The 25,123-nt window shown below is 37.2% G+C and overlaps 1 protein-coding gene across 1 annotated transcript in view; it reads right to left on the bottom strand.

Moving 5' to 3' along the window:
- The window catches only part of WDR7 (WD repeat domain 7), a 320,651-nt gene that overhangs the window by 290,664 nt on the left and 4,864 nt on the right, over positions 1-25,123 (bottom strand). The window contains exons 2-7 of the mRNA XM_019640631.1: positions 10,367-10,538; positions 7,202-7,308; positions 5,531-5,609; positions 2,305-2,479; positions 1,248-1,324; positions 287-406 (exon numbers count right to left, since the gene is read on the bottom strand). Coding sequence (XP_019496176.1) covers positions 287-406; positions 1,248-1,324; positions 2,305-2,479; positions 5,531-5,609; positions 7,202-7,308; positions 10,367-10,525 — 717 coding nt within the window. The 5' untranslated portion in view covers positions 10,526-10,538. The remainder of the gene's footprint in view (positions 1-286; positions 407-1,247; positions 1,325-2,304; positions 2,480-5,530; positions 5,610-7,201; positions 7,309-10,366; positions 10,539-25,123) is intronic.

Below are 25,123 nucleotides of genomic sequence, written 5' to 3'. Positions count from 1 at the left end.
TACTACCACTGCATACATTGTACTGACAAGATAATGACTAAAACAGTAGCAAAAGGTAGACATTAAGATCAATAATGATCATTAACTGAATCATTCTATAAACAAACAAAAAAAGAGAACTATCTAAGGCCAAATCCCAACACCTCAAAATATGATTATCAAAATCACACAGGAATTCCAAATGGTTAAAACATTCTAGCATCGAGCTCTTCCATACAATTATCTCCGTAAGTCTGAGAATCTTGAAGAATGAAATTACAACTTCTTACTTATGTAAATATCTTACCCTCCAATACTTGGAACACACAACCAAAAGTGACCTTTGTGTGAATGCACAAAAAGAGATGCTTTGGCAATTCTGACAATAAATTGGTTTGGATTCCTCCTCAAATATTGGCTCAGTATCCTGAAAAAAGAAAGATTTGTAAAATTTTAGGAATGGCTTGGTTGTCAATTACATGATCACACAGTGATTTTTTACAAAATGAAATAAAGACATGACTTGATATGGTCATCATTTTAGCCTCTCGTGTGAGAACCAAGGCAAAAAAAAGCAGCAAAAATACACTACAAAAACATCTGGAGATGACATTTTTGCTACAAAGCTACTCATGATTAATATACTGATGATAACCAGTGTGATCACTCTGGCAATAACTGATGATAAAAGTTTGAGTCAACCCTAATTTTTGTAGCTATATGTGCTTTGAAGTTACAAAAACAAAAAAACAAACAAAAAACAAACAAACCAATTCCTCCAGTTTGTCCCAGATTCAATATCTAAAAATTCCTGAGCTGAAGAGATTAGCATCAATATTGTCAGAAAATTGATCTATCTTTCTTATTGATAAAAAGTAACATGGAATTCAAGCCCAAAGAACAGACAGAGAGAGGACTAAAATCGGTTTTATATACTTTCTGTGACGGTTTGCTTTATTTTCTTCCCTTGAGCAAACTACCTTTCAACTTAAATGGAAGCACTTGAGGAAAATCCCACCTCTTCCTATTCTGTGAAATACGTTTCTCTATTTCTATCCTATAAAGCAGATGTCTACCATCAAACGTGAAAAACTTATTTCACTTACAGAGATTCTAGGTGATCTTCTATACTATGTCAATAAGACTAGCAAAAAAGAATAGCTTTTTCCTTCCCCTTCAAGAAAAAAAGGGAAGGTGCATATCAATACTAACTGCACACTCCGTAAGAAGGAAAACAGAGCGATCACTTCTGGGCCCGTTTGTCTCACCTGCATGCCACTTATTTCAGAGGTAACAATCCACACCTTCAGGATGCCCGTCACTGAGAGTGCTACCACAGTGTCTTCTAAGCCAAGAGGGAATAAGAAGCCAAGGTCACAAAGATAATTCGCTTTCGTTCTAAATTAGGAACATCATTATAACAGTAACACGAAACATGGTTCACTTTAATGAAATTAAATAATAGTATGTTCTACAATTGGCATGAAAACATAATTCTATATTTCATAAAATAACAGAAACCAGATTTTAAAACACAATAAAGCTGACCAAAAATTTGGACAAAAACTTTTCCAATTTCCAACAAGAAAAATTTGTTTCTAGCTACTTGAATTTATTTTTTATTTCTAATCAACCTTTTAATAATTTCAAATGTTCTTCATCACTATATTAAAAAAGAACTTTTATTCTTTAAAATTCATAACTTTTCATTATTTATCATGAATGAGCACACTCACTTTATTTCTTCAAGGCACTTTTTCCCTGCTTTCCCACCTACCTTGCCTGCCTTCCAGACCTTTTACTGTACATTATACCCTCCACTAATTGTGATCAAGAGAAAGACATGACATAAAACCTAAATTCACAAGCTTCAGGTAAGGGAGCAGTCAAACTTAGCAGAAGCTGTCATTAAATTTCAATATATATCATCCCCTTCCTTTTGATTATCTCCATATAAAATGGAAATACTTCCTATGCTTCTTAAGCAAGTGACAAAACTAGGCCTAAGAAATACACAGGTAAATCTATGGTTCCTCCCACCATGCCTGAAAGGGGTTAAACAGTCTTCCTCCACTTCGGAAAAATACCCCCACACTCAGGCTGCCAAAAACCAGTGATCTATTCCATGGAATGGAGATAATCTAACACTGTAATTTTAATTCAAGCAAAGATTCCTTTATGAAGGTAAAGACAGACCATCAATTATCAGCTAATTCTTAAATAAAAGAATCTAACCAGACATATTCCCATATAACACATTACAGAACACCACAGTGAAGAACCAGTAAGTCACGGTGAAGTTCGCAAAGGGCACCACACACTGACCTTGTGTCCGGTGAGATCGAATAATGCTCATGGAGCTGATCCAGTCTGGGGATATCTTGGATACTAAGGAGTATAACACCTCAAGGCTGGTGGCATCCACGACAAGGATTTCAGGATAATGGCCATGGCATAAAAGCCTCCCTTCTCTCTGATTCCCAACAGAGAACTGGTAGAACTAAAAGAAAAAAGATTTTTAAGCGTTCTCCTTTACTTTAGATACTTGATTCCCATGCATCCATCAAGCTGATTACAATGCTCAATTTCTTCAGTAATATTTCCAGACACGTGCTAGACTTGTATGGTACATATCATATGTCTATGTATATACACACACATCAAGTTATGTTAATATTTCAAAATATCTAACAAAAATTACTCTTTTCCTAACATCTTATCCTCCCCTCTGAACTTTGGAGAATTCATGATAATTCTTTTTTATCCTCTTGCAGCATCGGAAACCAGACAGTTAAGTGAACTAATAAAACACCTGAATCAAATCAGCTTCACAAATCAAAGCAAAAGGGAAGCTCAGGTGGGTCACAAAAATCAAATGAATTTTGAATCATAGAATTTCAGATGGGAATAGGATTATAATAACTAGCTAAGATTTAGAAGTAAAGATGATTTATGTCTGAACATTATAATCAGGAATAAATTCTGATTCCTCTAAGTGTGTTATTTCAGACTAGAATATGAGACAACTGTGTTAACCATCTCATGCTGCATATTTACACTTTATGGAAGAAAACCAGAAGAAGAACCAATACAATCATGATCTACATGTTTCATGCCAAGAATAATTCAAAGGATAAGATGGGTTCCCATCGACCAAAGAGCAGAGGAAGAACAACTATCAGAACAAGACCAAAAACTTATTAAAGGACCCATCTTCCCTTAGCCTCAAAAAATAGTGACAGTCTTAGTCGAATGATGCTCCTAGAGGATTTTGAGAAGGTGGAGACACCTAATATCCAGACTGCTCCTCCTCAAGGATCAGACCTTCTACAAACCAAGCTCAACACAGCACACAGGGCAATGCTGTAAGCACTCCACACCTGGGGAAACAGCCGAAACCCAGGTCACATCTGCTGCCACACTCGCTAGGCCTGTTCTCAGCACTCAGCATGGTCTCTGAAGGAATACATTCTCTTCTCAGCTCTGGAGTGCCCTGTACAAGAAGGACTACAACTGCTGAAACATAAACATGGATCATGGAGCTCATGAACTGAGCTCAAGGTAGCGCCCCTAAAACTCGACGAGGAGGTCTAATAAAATGCAGACTACCATGGGGGGACTCCTCTAGACCTCAGAAATTTGATTAAAAACACATGACACAGCCTAGAGGTCCCAGGGACTACCAGGCACTCACATATGATAATGTGACCCTTGGTAACCTTGACCCATATAAGGGGAGGATGTGTCAAGGAGGACAGAGGAGCAAACTTGGTCATTGTTCATCCAACACCAGCCAGGTGCACTGCAGTCGCTACAGCACAGCTCTCTCCCAAGGGCAGGGGGCTTTTATCAGACCGTTCACCTTTTTCTCTAGTTACGCTCTCAAACAATCTTTTGAACACTAATATTTAGCTTCCCAGACACTTTGATACTGGCAAAGAAAGTGTCCTAAATGGAGAAGCAAGTTTTCCGATTAAAAAGGGATGCCCCCATGCGACAATTTAATATGTTGGCACTTTCTGGTGATTTCACTAAGTGCCAATGTCACCAAGGTTTACCATTTCTGAGTATATAAAAAACAACTCACTTCTGGAACTAACGGGGTGAGAATCACACAGGAAATAATTGTCACACATGAGTGAATCTACCAAAAAGCATCTTCTACTTAGAGATGGCTCCCAATTTACATGCAGAAGGCCTAATGGAGGATCTGATAAATAAGCAGGCACTGAAAATATGCTGAATAAATATAATTTTTCCTAAGATGTAAACCAAAAGTCTTTCAATCATAAAATTATGCAACAGTCAATACTTATATCCAATGAGTTTGAGACATTTATATATAATTTTTCAGTTAAAATAAATTACCTACAAAGTCAATGACTCTACATCATTTTCTTACCCCTTTTCTCTCTACAAACCTTGATGACTCTTCATAGGACACAAAAATAAACAACGCATGCCTGTTAAATAAAAGGCATATACCCTAGCAGCATTGAAAAAGCCATTTTTCAAAGGCCTTTGCCAGGACAAGAAATTGTCACAAAAGACCTTTATCGCACTAATCACCATCTCCCTCACACTCATTTTCCATTGCTTTTCTAATTTGTGTTGGCACCGGTTTTTTTTTCTTTTCTCTGCAACAAATGATTGTGTTTTAAGAGAGGCAGTATGATATAACAGAGAGAACACAGTCCATAGAGTCAGATAAACCTGATCTGGGATCCTGGCCCCAGGAACGACTCACTCTGAGATTGGGGCTGAGTCATTTCATCACGCTGGGTCTCAGCTTCCTTACATGCAAACTGATATACTCCTATTTAATTCCTAGGGATGTGGGAACGACTAAGTGAGACACCATACAGAAAAGGCCTGTGCAATAGCGACTCAATCAAAGTGAGTTCTCTCTTCCCTCTCCTACCCCATTGAGAATCATATTTTCTATCTACCTGGAATTTTCCCAACACTGTAAATGTTGAGTAACCGAAGCACAAAGAACCTGACAATTATGAAAGAGTAAGAAAGAATACTAGGAATGTAACTCAAAACTATAAATTCCCATGGCAATTCCTGTTTAAGCCAGGCAGGTGAAATCGTCGTTTTTACAGAGTTGGAAAGTCAAAAAATGTACCTAAGGACCAACTACACAAGCAATAAAAAGGATATGATCCACAAAATGGGTCCAGTTGTGTCAACCACGAATGGAAGCACAAAGGTGTTAGCGAGAGAGGATTCCGTTCTTTTGGGTCTGGAGGACTTGCCCAGCTGTAACAGCACAGAGGCTCTCGCTTGGGTAACCAGGGGAGCCAGACAGAGCAGAAGCAGCAGTGGCCAGTAGCTGCCTTACATCTTCCCACGCCAGTCTCCGTTGCGTTGTTACCCTCCCCTATTACACCATCTTAGGAGGAACACTTTCACTGCTTTAACTCTAGTCTGCTTGTCATCTCCACCCATTTTTCATATAAAAACACAGCACAGTGTTTAAAGAACATTTTTTAATTGTATACCCTTAACAAACTGTGCTGACTTGGACAGTTACAGAAATGCTCACCTGTATGCCTGTATGTGTGCAGGCTAATTTTGTAAATTCAATGCATCTGCCATCACTCACATCCCAGAGGCACATTTCTCTATAAAACAAAACCATAGCTAACTTTAAATCTGATTTTTAAAAAGTACTGTTCAACTTTGTCACAGTGGTTTAAAAGTAATCTTCTTAAAACTGATCTATTTCCCAAAAAAAGTAATGTATAGTCATTATTGCTGTTCATCAAAAATTCTGGTTGTCCCAACCCATTATCTCCTTTCCAACCTACCCACCCGCACCTCGATCTGCATTCTTTCTGGGCACATGGTAGGGCTGCACCTCCAGGCTCCCTTTTGGTTGGTGGAGTCCTGTGAGTAGTTCTGGCCAGAGCTGACGCGAGGCCCTCCGGAACCCTCTTTCTCCTCTGCCTCTGTTTCAGACACTGGCTGCTTCAGACAATAGTAGTTCCCTCACCTCAACATCAAAGTTAGGGTAATAATGAACAGAGCACAGCCCCGAGTGACAGATGAGGGGCAAGCGACAAAAACAAGAAATAAACTTTTAGTTTAAATCACTGAGATTTTTTCCATTGGTTGTTAACGTAGCTAGAAAATTTAGCACTGCAAAAAACAAATAAAAATTAAAATTAACTGAATTCCAAACCTTTTCAAATGAAACATAATATTCCAGGTTTGATTCGGTATTTATTGCAGAATATGAGTGCGTACAAACAAAAAAAGCTTATATCTCTAACTAAAGATACAACATTCAAAAGCAGAAATGTCAATATGCCTTGTCTTTTAAAGAAATAAACTTAAGATTTATGAGCATTTAACCGAAAACAACATTAATAAAAGGCAGTGGTCCTGTTACTACAATTTTCTTTGAAATACCCTTTCGTATATCTCATATGGTATGAAACAAATTTTCAAAAAATGCTCGATCTGTTTAGACTATGTATTCTAACGTGAATTATCCTTTAATTGACCAAAAGATACTATATTTTTACTTGATGCTCCTTCTTCTTATTTCAAACAGTTACACAAGGTTCTTTTCAAATTTATAAGATTAAGGGGAGATTGAAGGAGACAACTTTTTAAATAATTCTCGTCCAGTTCCCCAACTCTCTTCAGTAACATATTGTGTAAATATATAATTTTCTAAGCACCAAAAAAGTTTTAAAACTTCCTCGCACTCTGAACCCTACAATTACTAGCCAATAACCTATGTGTGCAAAAGCAAGTTATGTTCTGAGGCTTAGGAATATGTGTAGTTCCATGAGTGTAGTAATATACATCAATGAAACTGTATGAACTTTTACATGGCCTCATCGTCCAAATTTATGCTAGCCTAGCATCATCGGGTTTTTAAAACTCTCAAAGTTGTCTGTCAGCTCAATAACAATGCCAGGGTGATGCATGATCAGGCTTTAACTTCTACGGTATTCTGAGTTTCTCAAAAGCAAGGCAAAGGCATAATCATAAATCATAATAAAAGTATTATAAAAATCATTAATAAAGATAAAGTTCATATTTTTAACACCATATTTCAAATATCTTTAATTTTAGATAACGAAAGCATTTATTTAAAAGATAATCCAAAAGAATAAAAAACTTCCCTACCTACTACTAATACACTGGTACTATTTGCAATAAAGAACTTAGGAGGAAAAAAAGTGAATAAGAAAATACTTACCCACTTTCAGAAGCACTCACAATATATTGTTTGTCACTAGAAGCACAAGCTTTAGACAAACAGGTGATTGAAGCTGTGTGACCAAATAACAGTGCTCGAGGATTAACCTAGAAATACATAAATTTATTGACGTAAGTACCAAATTTGTAAAAACTACTATGTTTTAGGAATCCTATTAAAAATAGGATTCAATGTACATATTCAATATACATATACATATATAGGTTTGAGAAGAATTGCTCAGAACACCAAAAACTAAAAACAACCAAGTAGTGACTTTCTATTTAATGCTCACAATTGCCCTACCAACTAGTTTCAAGGTCAAAATCGGAACACCAAGATGTGACCATGTGTCCAGAATCATATAGAGAGTGATGGAGCCAAGATACAAACCAGAGCAGTCGTAAGCACTAAGCTACAGTATACTGAGGAATCAGGTTAAGAATGTGAATTAGTACATAAAATAATTTAACCTCACTTATTTTTAAAACAATACTTTCATGATCTAAAAGCACATTTAGAGTCTCTATATTGACATCCCCCAAAATAAAAAAATAGAGAAGACAGGTGCCCTCCCAAATGCTGATATCAATGTTAACTTTCAGGAACTAAGAATGACATTCATAGATTAATGCGTTAGTGATATAGTGCCATACAGAAAGGACTGTCCAAAGTCACACAACTATACAGAATCCCTACTATTCTAAAGTAGTCTGGTAATCAAGACCCAAATTTATCTACTTTGTACCAAATGGCATGTTATTACTTCAGGCTACTTCAGGGTTGTAGGTTATTTCATAATTAAATATTTAATACATACAAATAATATTTGTAACATATGTATAAGATATAAAGAATGCATTGAATAGCCACACACTCAATACCCATATAAAAAAACCAGAATATGACCAACACCTTTAAAGCTCCTTTGTACTCTTCACGGTGTCCATTTTGCAAACAATTTATTCTAATTTACTAGGAAAACTAAATTGTTGAAAAACAAATATTGCTTGGGAAAAGTATTGAGATTGTTCTATAGTTTTGATATGTGACAACTGAAGACATTTTCTAAATTAAATTGATCTTAGCCATCTTTTGCAGTTATAATTAAAAGAAACATTCAATCATTGTTTATGGTTAGAATAGGCCTAGAAAGTTTTCTGACACATCCAAAATTTTCTCATACATCCAACCCCACCTCTTAAATCAACTTTCTTGACACTACATTCCATGCCAGCTATACCCCATTTTTTCTGTCCCCCTTTACAGAAAAATTCCTGGGAAGAGTTATCACAAGAGAGGTTAAAAAATGGAAAAAGAGAAAAGTAGAATAAACCCTGTGGTGTTCTACTGGAATTGGAGGTACAAAGTGGTGTGTGTGTGTGTGTGTGTGTGTGTGTGTGTGTGTGTGTGTGTCCCCAACTCCTATTTTCCTAGTCTGTCTACTGAGAAAGTCTAGGAGCAGAGTCCATGGAGTACTCATGTCCATGATAGTAAAGAATGGCAATAAATACATAGTGATCTATAAAACAAATGCAACAAAATTTATGCTTTATGAAAAGTTTTGCTCTCTTTAAGACATTCGCCTCCAAAGGTATAAATGCTCAAAATTGTTTTTTAATACTTTTTTGAAAGCCTCCTTCATAATGGGTAAAAATCTTTTGAAAAATCTTAAATGTAACATATTGGGTTGTCGAGAAAGTCATGACGTATTTTGTCTGTGTTTTTCAAAGGTCATTTATTTATATAAACAACAAAGATCAATCAATGATATATTGCCCGTTTTGTTTGATAAACTTTTGCCATCTTCAGTGAGCTTCATAATTCCTCGTTCATAGAAGGACCTGTCTTTATTTGCGAAAAACTGAACAAGGTGCTGATTTACAGCCTCATCTGAATTGAACCTTATACCACGCAAGGAGTTTTGAAGAGGGCGAAATAAGTGGAAGTCTGACGGCGCAAGGTCAGGCGAGTATGGTGGGTGTGGCAACACATCCCATCCAAACCCCAATAATTTTTGACGGGTGATCAAACGTGTGTGGTCTCATGTTGTTGTGATGGAACACAACTCCTTTACAATTAACAAGCTCTGGACATTTCTGAATGATGGATTCGTTCAAACAGTCCAATTGCCAACAGTACACATTCAAATTGATTGTTTGGTTCCTTGGTAGGAGCTTGAAAAACATGACACCTTTAAAATCCCACCACACTGAGAGCATAACCTTCCTCTGAGGAATGTCTGCTTTTGATGTTGTTTGAGGAGAATCATTACGTTGGGACCAAGACCGTTTGCACACCACATTGTTGTAAACAATCCACTTCTCAGTCACTTCAAAAAAGAATTGTTTTCCTCACGTTTAATGAGCATATTGCAGATGTTTACACATGCCGTCAAATAAACTTTGAGTTCATGTGAACCCAAATATCAAGCTTGCTTGCATATCCCAGCTTCTTCAGGTGGTCGTGAACGCTTGAATGATGGATGTTCAATGTTTTTGCAATCTCTCATGTTGTGTAACGTGGGTTTGACTCGATTGATGCCTTTATCTTGTTGTCATCAACCTCGGTGGGCCTCCCTGACCGAGGAACGTCGTTGAGATCAAAATCACCAGCATGGAATTTTGTGAACCATCGTTGGCACTGACATTCTTTTAGAGCATTGTCACCATAAACTTTATGCAACTTTTCACAAACTTGACATGCGTTCTTCCCTTTATGGAAGTAAAACAGTAAAATATGGCAAAAATGCACGGTTTGGTCTTGCATCTTCAACTTGTTGTATAATCTCCAAAACTCAACCAAATCGCTCAATTTTTTTTAGAATGAAGCTAGAACTGTCAGCTGTCAAATGACATAGCAATAACATAGTACTAGTACTTCCAAAAATGAACTAGTGCCATCGTCGCAAACATGCGTCATGACTTTTCTGACAACCCAATATTATGTCACTTAGGGTAAATACAATATTTGAAAAGTCAAAAGCCAGCAGAAGTCAACTCTGATGAATAATGTAAATAATCAATCTGCATAATACCAATTTTAGCCAAAAATGTATTTCATAGAAAATTTATTGTGAAGCCAAGTGTTAGTCTGGAACTGTGTTATTCACTATTAAGTAGTTTCTTGTATTTAAAAAGTACAATAGGCATTTCAAATACTCACTTCCAATTCTACTGAAAGATCCCAGAGACATATCTGTCCATCATGGCATCCAGTCACGACTGTGGCCCCGTCATCTGTTAGAAGTACTGCGGAGATGCAATGTGTTGGTGCTTTGCGGCCCCAAAGAACGATGGGTAGGACAAGGCTGTTTCCTGCCATTGTGTTTTCAAACCTGGAAATGTTATCAGAATAATGTCAAACAGTACAATATTTCCTTCTAAAACATATATATTCTTATTACGAAGCCAACTTATACTTCCTAAGTGACAAGAATTCTTCTAAATATTATATATAATACACATATACAAAAATATATAAATCTCACTTTATATATATGTATATATATAAATCTAATTAAAACCTCAATTAATCCTCACAACAAATCACACAGTAAGCATTATTATCACTCCTCTTTCACAGATAAAGTGAGTCATAGAGTCACAAAGTGAAAAGTGAAGTAATGGAGGCCAAGCCAAAACTCAGGCAGCCTGACTCCAGAACCTATGGTCTAACTCACTCTGCTATGCGATGACAAATGAGGTCTCCAGAGCTAAGTATCCAAACCAGTAATAAACGTCAATGTCCAAGAAACACTCGGTGTTGTTTCACAGCGTGCTCAACATTAAAAAGAATATGTTCAGTGAGAAACTCATTCAACCATTTTACTACAAGCCTATTATGTCTCAAGGTCATGAATGTCTTTTGTTGTAAACTCTGATTCTTGAGGGAAAAAGAATTTCTCTTTGAACTCCTTTCTGCATAATCAAAATTCAGTTCTAGTATATAGATTTAGATTTGAGATGAATAATCAATTAACCAGTGTGCACCGCAATGCATCTCCTACAGGAGAACACAAATATAAGGAATTATTCCTTCACATGAGAAAAATAAGATCTAGTTGGTGAAACAACTAAATTTAAGTGTTATTAGCTGTGGTTAAAGACTTAAATACTAGTTCAGAGAAGTTACAGAGAAGTGAAGTCTGGAATAATGAAAAAGGGCTCCATAGAAAACAGAAGACTCTACCAGATCTTATGAGATGCTGGGGGGGGGGTCACCTATAGGACTGACAGATGGTCAATCAAAAAAAAAAAAAAAGTCACCGTAGTGATTTTTTTCTACTCAAGATTTTTAAGCAACAACAAAGATATGTGTGTAATTATAGACAGGTAAGAATGATAAGACCGTCCTAAGAAATTTTCAGTGACAGCTGAAGGAATAGCCACTTTCCGTAAAAGTTTGACAGCCATGGTTTTATTGCTAGCTGCTTTTAGCAAAAGTCTCCTCTTTAAACTACTACCTCTACTCCTTAAATCAATCCATCCATCAGAATTAAAACTAAAATCTCTTTTAAGCATGGTTAAGAGAAAGAAAATTAAACAAGCAAAAAATTATGAATGACATTGGAATGTTTCCTAAAAACAATCTATATTACATCTTTTATATTTTTGTTAGAATGTATGGCTTTCGTTAGTTTTTTTCTCCCAAAACATCACCTTTTTGCTCTAAGTAAAAGGTACACATCTAAAAAAAAATTCCAAGTTCCCTTCCTCTTAATAAAACCCTGTATGTATCATGTTCACCGATTCATAAACTACCATGACTCTAACAATTATTTCCATATTCCTATTTCATATCAGAAAATGAAACAAAGCACTGAATCCATTTTAATACATTTGGTGCAGCCTGTTCCTGGCTGAATAACATGCCCAACAATGATTTTCTCAAAGAGAGAATCTGGAAGGAGTTCATTTTTCCATGGTGACAACACTCAGTTTTAAATTATATCACCCAAAGATTTCTCTCAATTATAAGCTCACAGCATCGAACACAATATGGTGAGATCTGGAAAGAACACCACTCCTCTAGACATTTGAGGACTTGTATTCCATGCATACAGCCTGCCTTAAAGAGAATGCAAATATATAAATTCAGGACTAAGGAATGTGCGTGCTATAGAGAGATGTGCTTGCTCTGATACAACAGGAAAGACCATTCTGGTCTCGAAGTGACAAGGCAATTTAAGGTAACCTGGAAGAATAATGCATCACACAGTCCTTAAAACAAGTGCAAATAATCGTCCATAACATGATCAAGGTACAGCTTACGTCATTAGAAAACACACTGAACTCTAACTCAGCTTCTCCAGGGGCTAAAATCATCACCAAGATTTGGGAAAAAAACAAATCCCCACATTCTCACAAAACTCAAGAACTGACAGCCAGGATCTGAGAGGAGATCTCATTAAGGGCAATGAAGGACCTTCCTAAGGGATTGGATTAGTTTCCAGGGGCTGTGATGACCACAGACTGAGTGGCTTAAACAGCAGAATTGACTGTCTCACAGTTCTGGGGGCTGGAACTCTGACAGCAGATGTGGGCTGGGCTGTTCCCATCTGGGGCTGTGAGGGAAGAATCTGCTCCAGGCCTCTCTCCCCGGCTTGCAGACAGCCACCTTCATGCCCACGTGGCATTCTCCCTGTGAGCGCGTCTGTCTCCAAATTCCCCCTTCTTAATAAGCACATCAGTCATATTGGCTCAGGGTCCACCTAACAACTGGATTACCTCTCTAAAGACCTACACAAGGTCACATTCTGAAGGACTGGAGGTTAGGACATCCACATACAAATTTTAGAGGAACTCAATTCAATCCTAACAGGAATATACACTTTTAAAAGAACATAACCTAAAATTAATAATCCAAAAAGCAGCTCGCCTTAGGAAATAATGGTAAAGAATTTCATTATATCTTTTCCAGGGAATCATATTACATCAGCTAGTTAACTGCTTATCTGAGGAATAAAGTAAGAAGTTCTGTCCAGCCGAGGCAAGGAGCTACCACCTTATGTTGTGTGTGTGTGTGTGTGTGTGTGTGTGTGTGTGTGTGTGTATGTCCGGGGGCAAGGGGGAAGAACCCAAAATTCACTAATGTATTTCCAAGGAAATTAGACTGTAAAACCGGACCTGTCCTGACCCTGAGATATATATATATACTGTCACAGGTATATATATACTGTCACAAGTCCTCACATATATATATACTGTCACAGGTCCTTAAATTATGCATAATGCTATTTCTTGGCTGGGCTACTATAACAAAAGATCTAAATGAAAAGTGTCAGGTGAACATTTAAAAGGTAAATAATCATAAAGAATCCCTGAAATGAAGCTGCAATGGGAATCACAACCAGTAGCTGATATTGATACGTCTTACTGCTGGGATTAGGGCAGTTCCAGGGAAATATAGAAGAAACAGAAACAACTTCTAAATAAGTAATCAATCAAAAGGGTTTGGTGATCTACTGGACGATGGTATTGAAAGAAACAGGGGAATAAGGTTTCAGATCTTGGCTGGAGAACGGGAAACAGGGAGTCTTACTTACAGCACTCACCTCACCCGAAGAAATGGATTTGTGCTTCTGAGTCTCAGAACATACTGGATAGTAAAACCTCTTGGATAAGAGGGTATTAAATCAGAGCTGGGGGCAGACTGAGGGGAAATGGGTTTGGGGGACTGTTCAAACATTGCACAGACAACTGTCAAGGACATTTAGGCACCGGCTCTGCCGTCTCTCCCATCTCTCTCCTTGCTAAGATGCTGCGTCAGTTAAAAAAACCAGGAGAGCTCAGCCTTTAAAAAACTCCGTTTTGTTACAAGGGAAAAATAAACTTCCTATTTGTGTAAGGCCATGGTTTTGAGTTACATATAAATGTACAATATTCCTAACTGCATGTTCAAATACACTACACCCCCAAAGTCTGTAAGAAAAACATCCGTGGCATAAGTGAAGTGGTAAGAAGGATAAGAAGTTACCGAAAAGGAAAAAGCTTAAGGCTCCTACAAGTAAGAGGCGCAGCTTTGCTGGGAGTGAGAAGAGGACAAGGAAACAAATATTGAGTCGGAAAAGTCATGATGTATTTTTTCTATGTTTTTCGTTGCAAAAATGCGCCATGACTTTTCCGACAACCCAATACTACCATCGTCCTGTGGTCAGACCCCTTCACACAGTGGCAGAAGGTAATTAAAGTTCATCATTAGTCAGCCAACAAGTGAAAGATGAATTTGATTTAGATGGTTTAGGTGGGTCACTGTATAATGTGTATATACTTGTTTTATACAAGTCCAACATGAGCCAGCTACTCCTGCCTAACTTATACGAGAATTCAAGGACTTTAACCGCAAAGGAACGCAGTGATATTTCCTGCCAGCATGGAAACGTGCGAGTCTTACTTTCAAGACTCCTTTGATATTCTAGGTCCTCTTAATTTCTATACAAATTTTCAAATCAATTTGTAAATTTCTACAGAAAAGCCTGCTGAGGTTATGATTAGAGCTGCATTGAATTCATGTATCCATTTGGGGAGCACCGACTCCTCTAGTTTTGATGAAACATGACTGATGCAAAAGTGCATTCTAAATCCAATTCTTAAAGGGTTTTAAGGCCAAAGTAGCATATTTGGCTTTTTAATGAGATTTCACCACTCTTGTTTCAATGTACGTATTTCACTCTTATGCACTGTAGGCAAGTTACATTGTTTAATTCAATGTAACTTACTCTATCAATGTTAACCAGGTAAAATTAATTCTTAACAAAAGAAATCAAATAGAAAAATAATTTTGTGGCTATCTCTTGAAAGGTTTTGAATTCTTCCTATCACTTTCCTGAGAGAATAACGCTTTTCTGCTAGAAAACATGAAAGTTTATTCTCTCCTTAAGAATGCTAACCTACCTGTTCACCAGCAAGGAAGAAGAAACACTATGAGGTATGTATATAATGAAATGTCATATATACTGAACTGGATAGATACCTAATAATGAATGAAGAGTTTCAGTGTTGAAAAATTACATGTATTTTGACTTTACTAGGGTATATTAACATGTTTTCCATTAAAACAAATTATTTTCAGATCACAGATACCAATTTTTCTGAAAGGCTTATCACTCCTTTTAGCATATACAATACACTCCACTCATGATAACTTGAGAGACTACGAGATCCTAACTTGAATTTCAAAATAAAGGAAAAGATATGTTACTTTTAATACTTGTTTTGACCTAAATATTTCAATGAGTGTTAATTCTTTAAAACCTAGAAATCTGGTTATGGTGTACTAATTAAGCAACAAGAATTTCTTGAACATCTACTGAAGAAATCTTCATTATAAGTAAACATGATCTAGAAGATGCTTTAGATAATTCAGTCACTGGTATTTATTTGATAACCTGGATCATTTTAGAGACTAATTCATTTACCTTAAACTAAGATACCGAGCCTCTGCCTTCCGTGGTACTTCTCACCTATACCTAAACCAATGGATGTCCAGTGAATTACCTAAACGCCACATGATCCCCAATCATTATGCCACAGTCCTTGGGCTTTCTACATATTTTTTTCTCTCTTCATGCTTTTTTGTATAATAAAGTCTTCTAGATCTATTTGACTCTATGCATGATGTGAATATATAACTTAGATAAAAAGAAGGAAGGAAGGATGGAAAGAAGGACTTCCAAAATTGCTTCAGAAAGTGGCAAGAACAATGGGATAAGTGTGTTCGAAGCGAGAGGGAGTATTTTGAGGGGGATAAATAGCAATGTGTCTTTTACTGTAATAAATATTTTTTAATTTAAACATTCACTGTATTTTTTATCACACCTTGTATATGTTTGAAAATTTCTCTAATTGTTAAAGGGTACGTGGAAAAAATTTTATGTCCATCACTCAGGGATTAAACAAAGTCTGCTAGAGCCATACAATGGAACATTGCAGTGTGAGATATGAAATAATGTCCAAATTATACAGTGGGAGAGAAAGGTGCAGTATAGTGTGCAAAATACACTTCCATTTGGGGTTTTAAAAGGGGACTTTATATGAACACACACACACACACACACACACACACACACAAACCCCTATACATACATACACCCACATACAATGGTTAGAATAATTCTGTAATGATAATAATTCAATAATGATGACTATGAGGCTTGATTGAGCAGGAATCCTAATTTTCACAAGAAATCCTTTGGTCTTAAGGTTTCTCCCCCACCTTTGGGTATTTCATTATATTAAAAAGACAGTTTAATAAATAAAAGAATAAATAAAATGTCCCTGATTCACCAGGTTCTTTTGTTTTAAATATGCACGTACACGCACAACATGAAGTGTTCAAAAAACGTTCAACCTTAACAAGACTCTATCTTTAACCTATGATCTTTTCAGATGCTAGCTCCTCTCTGCTGAGTTCCCTGCCTCAAACCCCTAATCCTGCAACCACGTTTTCACTACATTTTCTATACACTGGTGCATAACACTCATAACCTGTGTGTAGTTATTTGCTTAGTAATTCATCCACTCCACTAAAATCTGTGTTCCTCAAGGGTAAAACCAGACAGATCCCCTGTGTAAGCCCACCGCCTTTGTTTTAATGATTTTAATTATTGTCAAAGTAAACCGCACTCCACTGGCTTGTCAGCACCTAGAATAGTTATTTTATGAGTGCTCAATATGTATTTACTGAATGAATAAACAGAGAATAACAACAACTGGTAGCATTTATTATGTTCTCACTGTGGCAAGCAAGATACTCCTGAGGAAGAACTGTCTCCTCTTTTTTGCGAAATCTAACTCCTCGTAGGCTCTCTGAAGGGTCTTCCTCACAATTCTCCTCTCACCGTCTATCATTTCAATCTCTGTCTTTCTACTACATTAGCCCTTGTCCTTCAAACATGTTCACATCTCCTTTTTGTCCAAAGCACCTTCACCCGTTGCTGGCCGCTGCTTGTAAATCTACCGTAGTAAAGTCTGTCTCCCTCACTCATTCTCTCTCATCCCCGCCTGCTCTCCTCCTCTCTCTCCTTGTCAATCAACATTTTGAAATCTATCGTCTTTAACTCACTGGTTCCATTTCCTTACTACAAAAGGTCTCATGTAATCTAGTTTCTATCCTCAAACAGACCTAACCTACGGACATTCCAGGTGTCCCTCTCTAATATGCTACTCCAGGGCGGAGCTCTCTAAGGTTGCAGGGAGAAAGAATGCCTAGGAGAGAGGGGAGGAAAGGGGATGCTTTGTAATTAATGGACTGTCGCTCCTACCTATTGTAGTCTTTCTAAATCCAACCATCTCATTCAGTCCTTACAGACTTCTATAGCTGCCTGTTAGGTGCACTTGGTAATCCTCAACCCTCTCTCTTTGGTTTTTGGTACAGTGTACTCTCCAAATTATCTTCTTCCTATTTTTTTTTCAGCTTTCTTCTGCCTACATATATGAAGGCCTAGGAAGCCCTAAGAAAAATTCAAGAGACAAAGAAGCGTCTTTCATCCCTGTTTTGTATTAGATTTGGAATTTTTTTTCATTTGATTGTTCTTTTAATAAAAAGCCTAAGATGAAATTTACTTTTCCCCTTGTGATTCTCCCCAACTTTTTATTATGGAAACATTTTTTAAATTGAATTTTTTCTCCTTTAAAGCTATCAATAGCCTATGGAATGATAAGACCATCCTGCTCACCGCATCCCATGCGACCCCAGGTGATTTGTATAAACTATGAAATAGTTAAGATTATATGTGAAAATTTAAAATATTTTTAAAAGCTACATAAAGGTTTTAAAACATATAAAGATTATTTCACAAACACCTTGTCATATTTCCCTTGTCAATGTATTTATGTGTGTACATACATACTCACATATACATATAGCTTTCTTCCTGACTATTTGAAAATAACCTACATATATCATATGACAATTCACCCCTAAATACTTTAAAATACAGAACTTAAAAATAAGGACATCGCCTTCATAAACACAATGTGTTATCACAATCACCATTATCAATACCACACTTCTCTATTAGCACCTACAATCCAGTCCACATTCAAATTACTGGTTACTTAAAAAAAAAAGTCTTTTATAACTTCTTTAACCAGTAAATTAAAATATTCAAGTTTTATACACTGCATTTGGTTATGTCTTGGTCTTTAGTTCTACAACAGTCCCATGTCATTTTTTTCATATTAACTTTAGAAAAACAATGCAAAACCAATTGCTTAAAGAATGTTCTACATTTTAGATTTGTCTGATTTTTTTTAATGATGTCATTTACCTTGTTTTCCTATAAACTGAAGTTGGATCTAAAGGCATCATTAGGCTCCAGTGAAACATTTTTGGCAAGAATATTTCATATAAGTACCACGCGATAACGGATTGCGCCACTGGAGCTCCTGGCAAGAATATTTCAGAGGTGATGATGCGCACGTCACACTGCATCACCAAAGGAGGCATGTTAACATGGTCCTATGCCATGTGATTCAGATAATAACCACCAGCTATTCCACCATAACTATTTTCCCCCTTTAAAACTATCAACAATCTATGGAGTGATGCTCTGATAATACCATCCTGTTCTGCATCACCCCATGTGATACTGGTATCCCATGTAATTTCTAAAAGCTATAAAACAGTTATGATTATGTATGAAAAATCTAGTATAAGATCAATGTTAATTTCTCCACATTGCTTTTTCTAACTCTCAAATGCAAAAGCAAGATATATTTCTATGCTAGGAACAGAGTCATTTACACAGGAGAGTCAATATCTTGGTCTGTGTACTTCCTGTGCTCCAGGCAGGCCTCCGGAGATGTGCAGACAAAAACAAACTCAAATTTTCTCTCATGAGAATGGCCACACATGAAAAAGAGTAAGCCGATACTACCCATCTACCAATGGGGAATATGAGAAGCAGGGACTACACACCAAATAGCTGCATGTACTCGCCACAGTTGCAATGAAAGAAGAAAGAAACGTTTTTGAAGATTTATTCAAATTCTCAGACAGCATTCCAACATCATTTGTCAAGGGTAGGTTCAAGTCAAATTCACAATATCATGTGATGAAGGAAGTGGTCATTAAGATTTTGAATTTTCTTTGTGCTTATGTTTTTGCTACCATTTTATTGACGACTTGGGAAAAACTGAATCGGATAATGAAGTCTGTTTATAATAATGCAATGAGATAAGCTAAGTCATAAAATGTCTGAAGAAATGGCTGAGCTGCCTTCTTGGACCAAAGGGTTTCTGAAAGAGTTGTGAAAGCGAAACTTGTCACTAAAATGACAAGATCATTCTTTCTTAGTTGGGTGGCGAGAAATCTACTCCCAATGAACTTAACATTTTGGGACTGCTTTGTAAAAGGAAGTTCCAGTATTTAGTTTTAAAAGGACATGTGGAATGAGCAGATGGCAACAGACGATAACACTTATTTCTTATTGCTAAAACAGCCCTGACTGCATGGAAGTCAGGTTTTGAAGAACTATAGAGCTATCCGGTCAAAAATAAATCACAATTCTGAAAATGATTCATAGATTTGGAGGCATATGAATCATGTTTAAAATTTCTGCAGCTGCCATTAAGATGTCTGAACTCTTCCACTTATGTTCTATCCATCAACAACCTGCCTCAGTTTCAAGAGTTACTGATTAAGCTAAAAACAAACTACGCCCACTAAGCCCCTGCATTTTAGGGAAAACAGTTGGTAACAACCAACTTCAAGTTCATCCCCCGCCCACCTCTGTTCTCACGTGCATCCCCAATCATTCCTACTTCTTTCCTTCATAGTGCCATCAGAATTCTAAATTGAGCACTGAAGTTTCTCGTTATCCATCAATGACGCTACCCCGGAGAAGACACAAACATGCTTTCTCGGACGGGAAGTTGAGTCATCACACGCTTCTGGGGTTCAGTAAGTTGTGCTGGCCGAGTGTGAAGATTTGAGAATCACACGGACAAGGCAAGATCCCAGCTTCCCCATTTGCTAGCTGTGAGCCTCGAGGAGCTATGCAACCAACCTCTTTCCACATCGGCAGGTCCTCATCTGTGCCGTTCCCCTCCTCCTTCTATACAGACTACAGAAAAACGTTCTGCTGGTCAACAACTGCTCGACAGGGTCACCAGTGGCCTCCCCATTGCCCAATCCAATGCCAAGTCCTAATTGTCTTCTTCCTTGACCTGCTGGCAGCATTTGATATAGTGGATACTTCCTCTTCCTCAAAACAGCATTTGGCATAGCAGATACTTCCACTTCTTCACCTGGTCTCCAGGTCTTCACACTCTCCTGCTACCTCTCTGCTTTAGTCTGCCCCATTGTTCCCTTTAAATGTTGGACTTCTTTGCTCTGGCAACACTCCCTCCCTCCTTCTTTCGATGATCTCACCAAGTCTCAGAGCTTTAAATACCATCTATAGATATCAACAGACACACCAACAATTCCCCGATTTAGGGCTCTCTTCTGAACTCCAAACGCACAGATGCAACTTCCTATTTAACATCTCCATCTAGGTAGCTGATCAGCTTCACAACCTTGACATGTTCAAAAGTGAGTCCCTGTCTTCTTCCCCAAACCTGCTCCTCCCCTCAGTCTTTCTCATTCCAGTTCGAGGCAGCTCCATCTTTATAGCTCCACAGGCCAAAATGCTAGAATCATCTTTGATTCTTCTCTCACACATACATTCCGTATCCCAATCCATCAGAAAACTCTACTGGCTGCACCTTCCCAGTAGATCCAGAACACAATGACTCCTCAATTGTCTTCACTTACACTGCGCCATCGCATATCACCAGCATCTCACACCCAGGGTAACACAACAGCCTCCTAACTGGCCTCCCTGTTTCAATCCTTGCTCCCTTACAGTCTCAACATAGCTTGAAGAGTGATGATATTTAAACAAACAAACAAACAATCACACCATGTCACATATCTACTCAGGAACTTCCTGTGCCTTCCTGTCCCACTCAGAGTAAAAGCCAAACTGTCCACAACTGCCTAACCTCCATGAACAAGGCTGCTGTTCTCTCCCTTGCTTACTCTACTGCATCCGCTCTGATGCTTGGATTTCTTCAAAGACAGCAGGCAGAAGCTCATTTCAGAACAATGTCCCTCAGGCTTCTTGAGGGCACACTCTCTCAGCCCCTTCAGGTCTCTGCTGAAATGTCATCTTGCCTGACCACCGTAAGTTGCGAAATCCACATCCCAACCATATTTTATCATGTTTCTCCAGAGCACTTACAATCATTTAACATACCAAATGTTTCACGTATTTCTCAGTTGTCTCCCCCACTATAACATAAGCTTCATGAAGATGATGAGTTGGTTGTTTTTTTATACTGTATCTCCAGGGCCTGGGATTCCTGCCACATAAGAGGCACCCAACTATTTGGTGAAAGAACAGAGTAATGCATGAAGTATGTTTGCCTTGGTTTAGAAAAAATTGTTCTCATCAGCAACTTAAAACACATCTTGATTTTACATGCTGTTTTTCATGGAATTATTTATCAATTTTCCTATAATAATGACAATAATTAACATGTCTCCTTAATCAAATCCCTATTAACATACTAATTGTTTCTCCCCAGCTAAAGATTTTGCCTATATCTCAGCTTCTTTTATTCTATATGTGACTCATACACAGCAAGACAGATCTTAGGATTTACGAAGCAAATTAGCTGACATGGTTTACTTTAATCGCTATACCCTCATTAAGCCTGTCAATGAATCATAAAACTGTTTCTTAAACTAAGTAAAGTGATATTTTATTAGTGTGAACTTTTTACTCCCACTAACGGTGGTTTCTGTTTGTATTTGAAATTTTTTTTTTTAAAGGAGCACCCTTAAGGAAGACAGCCAAATAAATAACTGGAATGTGAGAACAGAAGGTGACAGGCACACTCTATCGTCTGTTAACACTGACACATACTAGCTGCAGACATTCAGGGAGAAATATGTATGTGCTGAACACCAGTAAAGTATCTAGAACAGTGGTTCTCAACCTGTGGGTTGTGACCCCTTTGGGGGTCGAATGACCCTTTCACAGGGGTCGCCTAAGACCATCGGAAAACAAAAAGATATTTACATTACGATTCATAACAGCAGCAAAATTACAGTTATAGAGTAGCAACGAAAATAATTTTATGGTTGGGGGTCACCACAACATGAGGAACTGTATGAAGGGGTCGCGGCATTAGGAAGGTTGAGAACCGCTGATCTAGAATGAGCTGGAAAGTTCATAAATTACAATTGCTAAGCTGAATGGGAGATGGTGGTTAAAACGTCATATATTTCCATAATTTTTTCTTCTAAAAAAGAGCTTTAGCACTTCAGAGATTTTCTCTGCCCTGAACTGACCCAGTGCCCTAACATTTTTTTGATCCATCATTTTACGGCTCCCACTAACCCAAAACTATCAGCCAAAAAAACCCTCATGTTCATTTAACATCACCAGCACAGTTAGAAAAGATGCCTAATTTTATGTAAAATATTTAGCATTTTATGAATATAGTATATATAGTGTATAGTATACATAGTATATACTGTATAAGAAAGAAAAATTCAACTTGGACAAGGATTTTCTGAATGCGGTTATGATGTTGGGTTTCTTTCAACAAAATCTTTGTGCTCTTATCTACAAAGTAGTTTTAAGTGTCAGATACAGATCAAGACAAATGAACCACATACATGGAGTTCAATTTCTAAGTGAACATCATGATCATAATATCTGTAAGTAGGAACATAACGTATCCACATATTGATGACAAGATTTCACCGAGCCATACATAAGCTCTCAGCTGGTTCTGCCTATAACCAGTGGCATGCATATATGTTCAGATTACTAACTCTTTATAAAGTGCAACAATGAAATAGACAAAATGGGAACAGAACTTATAAACCTCACTGACCCCATACTCTAATCATCAAGTGTATCTGTCCCAACAAATAAAGTGTCACAGAGAAATGTAACAGATAAACCCAGGAATAAAGGCACTTCCTAGTTCCAGGCCTAACTCTAAAAGTGCTAAAATTATTTCAGGACTTGTACTACAAATTTTGATCTTTATCTAGTAGGACACCACAAACACACACACACACACACACACACACACACACACACACACACACACACACACACACACCAGGGGTGCCAAAAAAATGTATATAAATGACTTGTATTCATCTTTTATTATCGGTATATAATGAGTATTACAATTTTAATAGTTTTTTCCTTTCTTAAAATGTGCATACATTTTTTTGGCACCTTCTGTATATATTAAGAAAGGAAAACATATTAAAATTGTAATACTCAATATATAACAATAACAAAAATAAATGAAAGTCATGTTTGACTTCTGCAATTACAAGAGGTACTCAAAGTGGTTACCATCAGCGTCCAGACACTTCTGATTATGGCAAACTACTGCTAGAGTAATGCTGACCAAAGTGTTCATCTGTATACATTTTTTTGGCACCCCTGATGTATGTGTATGTATATGTGTGTGCGCGCGTGTGTGTGTGTGTATGAAAATTAGTAGTATTTTCTTCTATCAGCAATAACCTGTAAACTAGTATCTACTCAGATATCTACAAAAGATTTCTTTCTGCTCAGTCATAAATAGAAGACCTCCCCATGTTCTTGGAGAGAATGACCTAAAATAAAGATGTCAATTCTCCCTAAAATAAATATATAAATTCAATACATCCTCAATCAAAATTCTAGTTGTGTTGTTTTCAGGAACTCTAGCTCTACAATACATAGAAAAGAATAAAAATTCACAAATAGCCAAGCCAACTTTGAAAATGGGTCAAGAAGAGAGAACCTGTCCTACCCATATTTAACATCACTGACCATTTTGGGAAATGCAAATTATGACCATAATGAGATATCACTACACATCTATTAGAACAGTTAAAACTTTTTTAAAATAGTGATATTAAATGCTGACAAGGATGCAAAGAAACTCAACTTCTCATACACTGCTGGTGGAAATGTAAAATGGTGCAGCCACTCTGGAAAATAGTTTAGCAGTTTTTTCAAAAACTAAACATACACTTACCATACCACCCAGTAATCACATTCCTAGGCATCTATTTTAGAAAATGTGAAAATTTATATCTACACAAAAAAAGTACAAGAATGGTCATAGAAACTCTCTTTGTAATAGCTCCAAACTGAAAACTGCCCCTAAGTCCAGGTGAATCTACTGTGGTTCATAGACAGCATGGACTACTACTCAAATTATGCAACAATTTGGATGAATTTCAAAAATTGACTTATCCAACCATTTGGATGAATCTCAATCTCAAAAAGTCACATGATGTATAATTCCATTTATAGAATATTCTTGTAATGATCAAATTATAGAGATGGAAAATGGATTAGTGGCCAGAGTTTAGGGACAGTAAGGGCAAGGGTGATGGGTGTGACCAGAAAGAGGTAGCAGGAAGGAGATCGTGGTGAAGAACAGTTCTGCATCTTGACTGCAGTGGTGGTTACAGGTACCTGCACAGGTGATAAAATGGCACAGAACTATCTACAGGTATTGTATCAATGTGAGTTTCCTGGTTTTGCTATTGTACTACAGTTGTAGAAAACGTAATCATTGAAGGAAATTGGGTGAAGTTATATAAAATGTAAACATAGGCGGAAACCAGGCCTCTCTCTGTACTATTTTTGGAACTTCCTGTGAATCTATAATTATTTCAAAATAAGGCTAAAAAAAACCAAATAGGTAGAATTACTCATGTAGGGAAAAAAATACAAAGCCGTAGTACTAAAACAGCAATGGTATTAGAGCAAGAGCAAACAAATAAACCAAAGGAACAGGATACAGTGTTCAGAGTATATATGAGAACTTAATATACTATAAGTGTGGCACCACTAATCTATGGGGAAAGGAGAGAAGGATGCTGGGAAAACTGGCACAGCAC

Source organism: Hipposideros armiger, unplaced genomic scaffold, assembly GCF_001890085.2.
Source record: "Hipposideros armiger isolate ML-2016 unplaced genomic scaffold, ASM189008v1 scaffold_52, whole genome shotgun sequence".
In the NCBI taxonomy this organism is placed as follows: Eukaryota; Metazoa; Chordata; class Mammalia; order Chiroptera; family Hipposideridae; genus Hipposideros; species Hipposideros armiger.
This window is presented reverse-complemented; position numbering and strand designations above follow the sequence as displayed.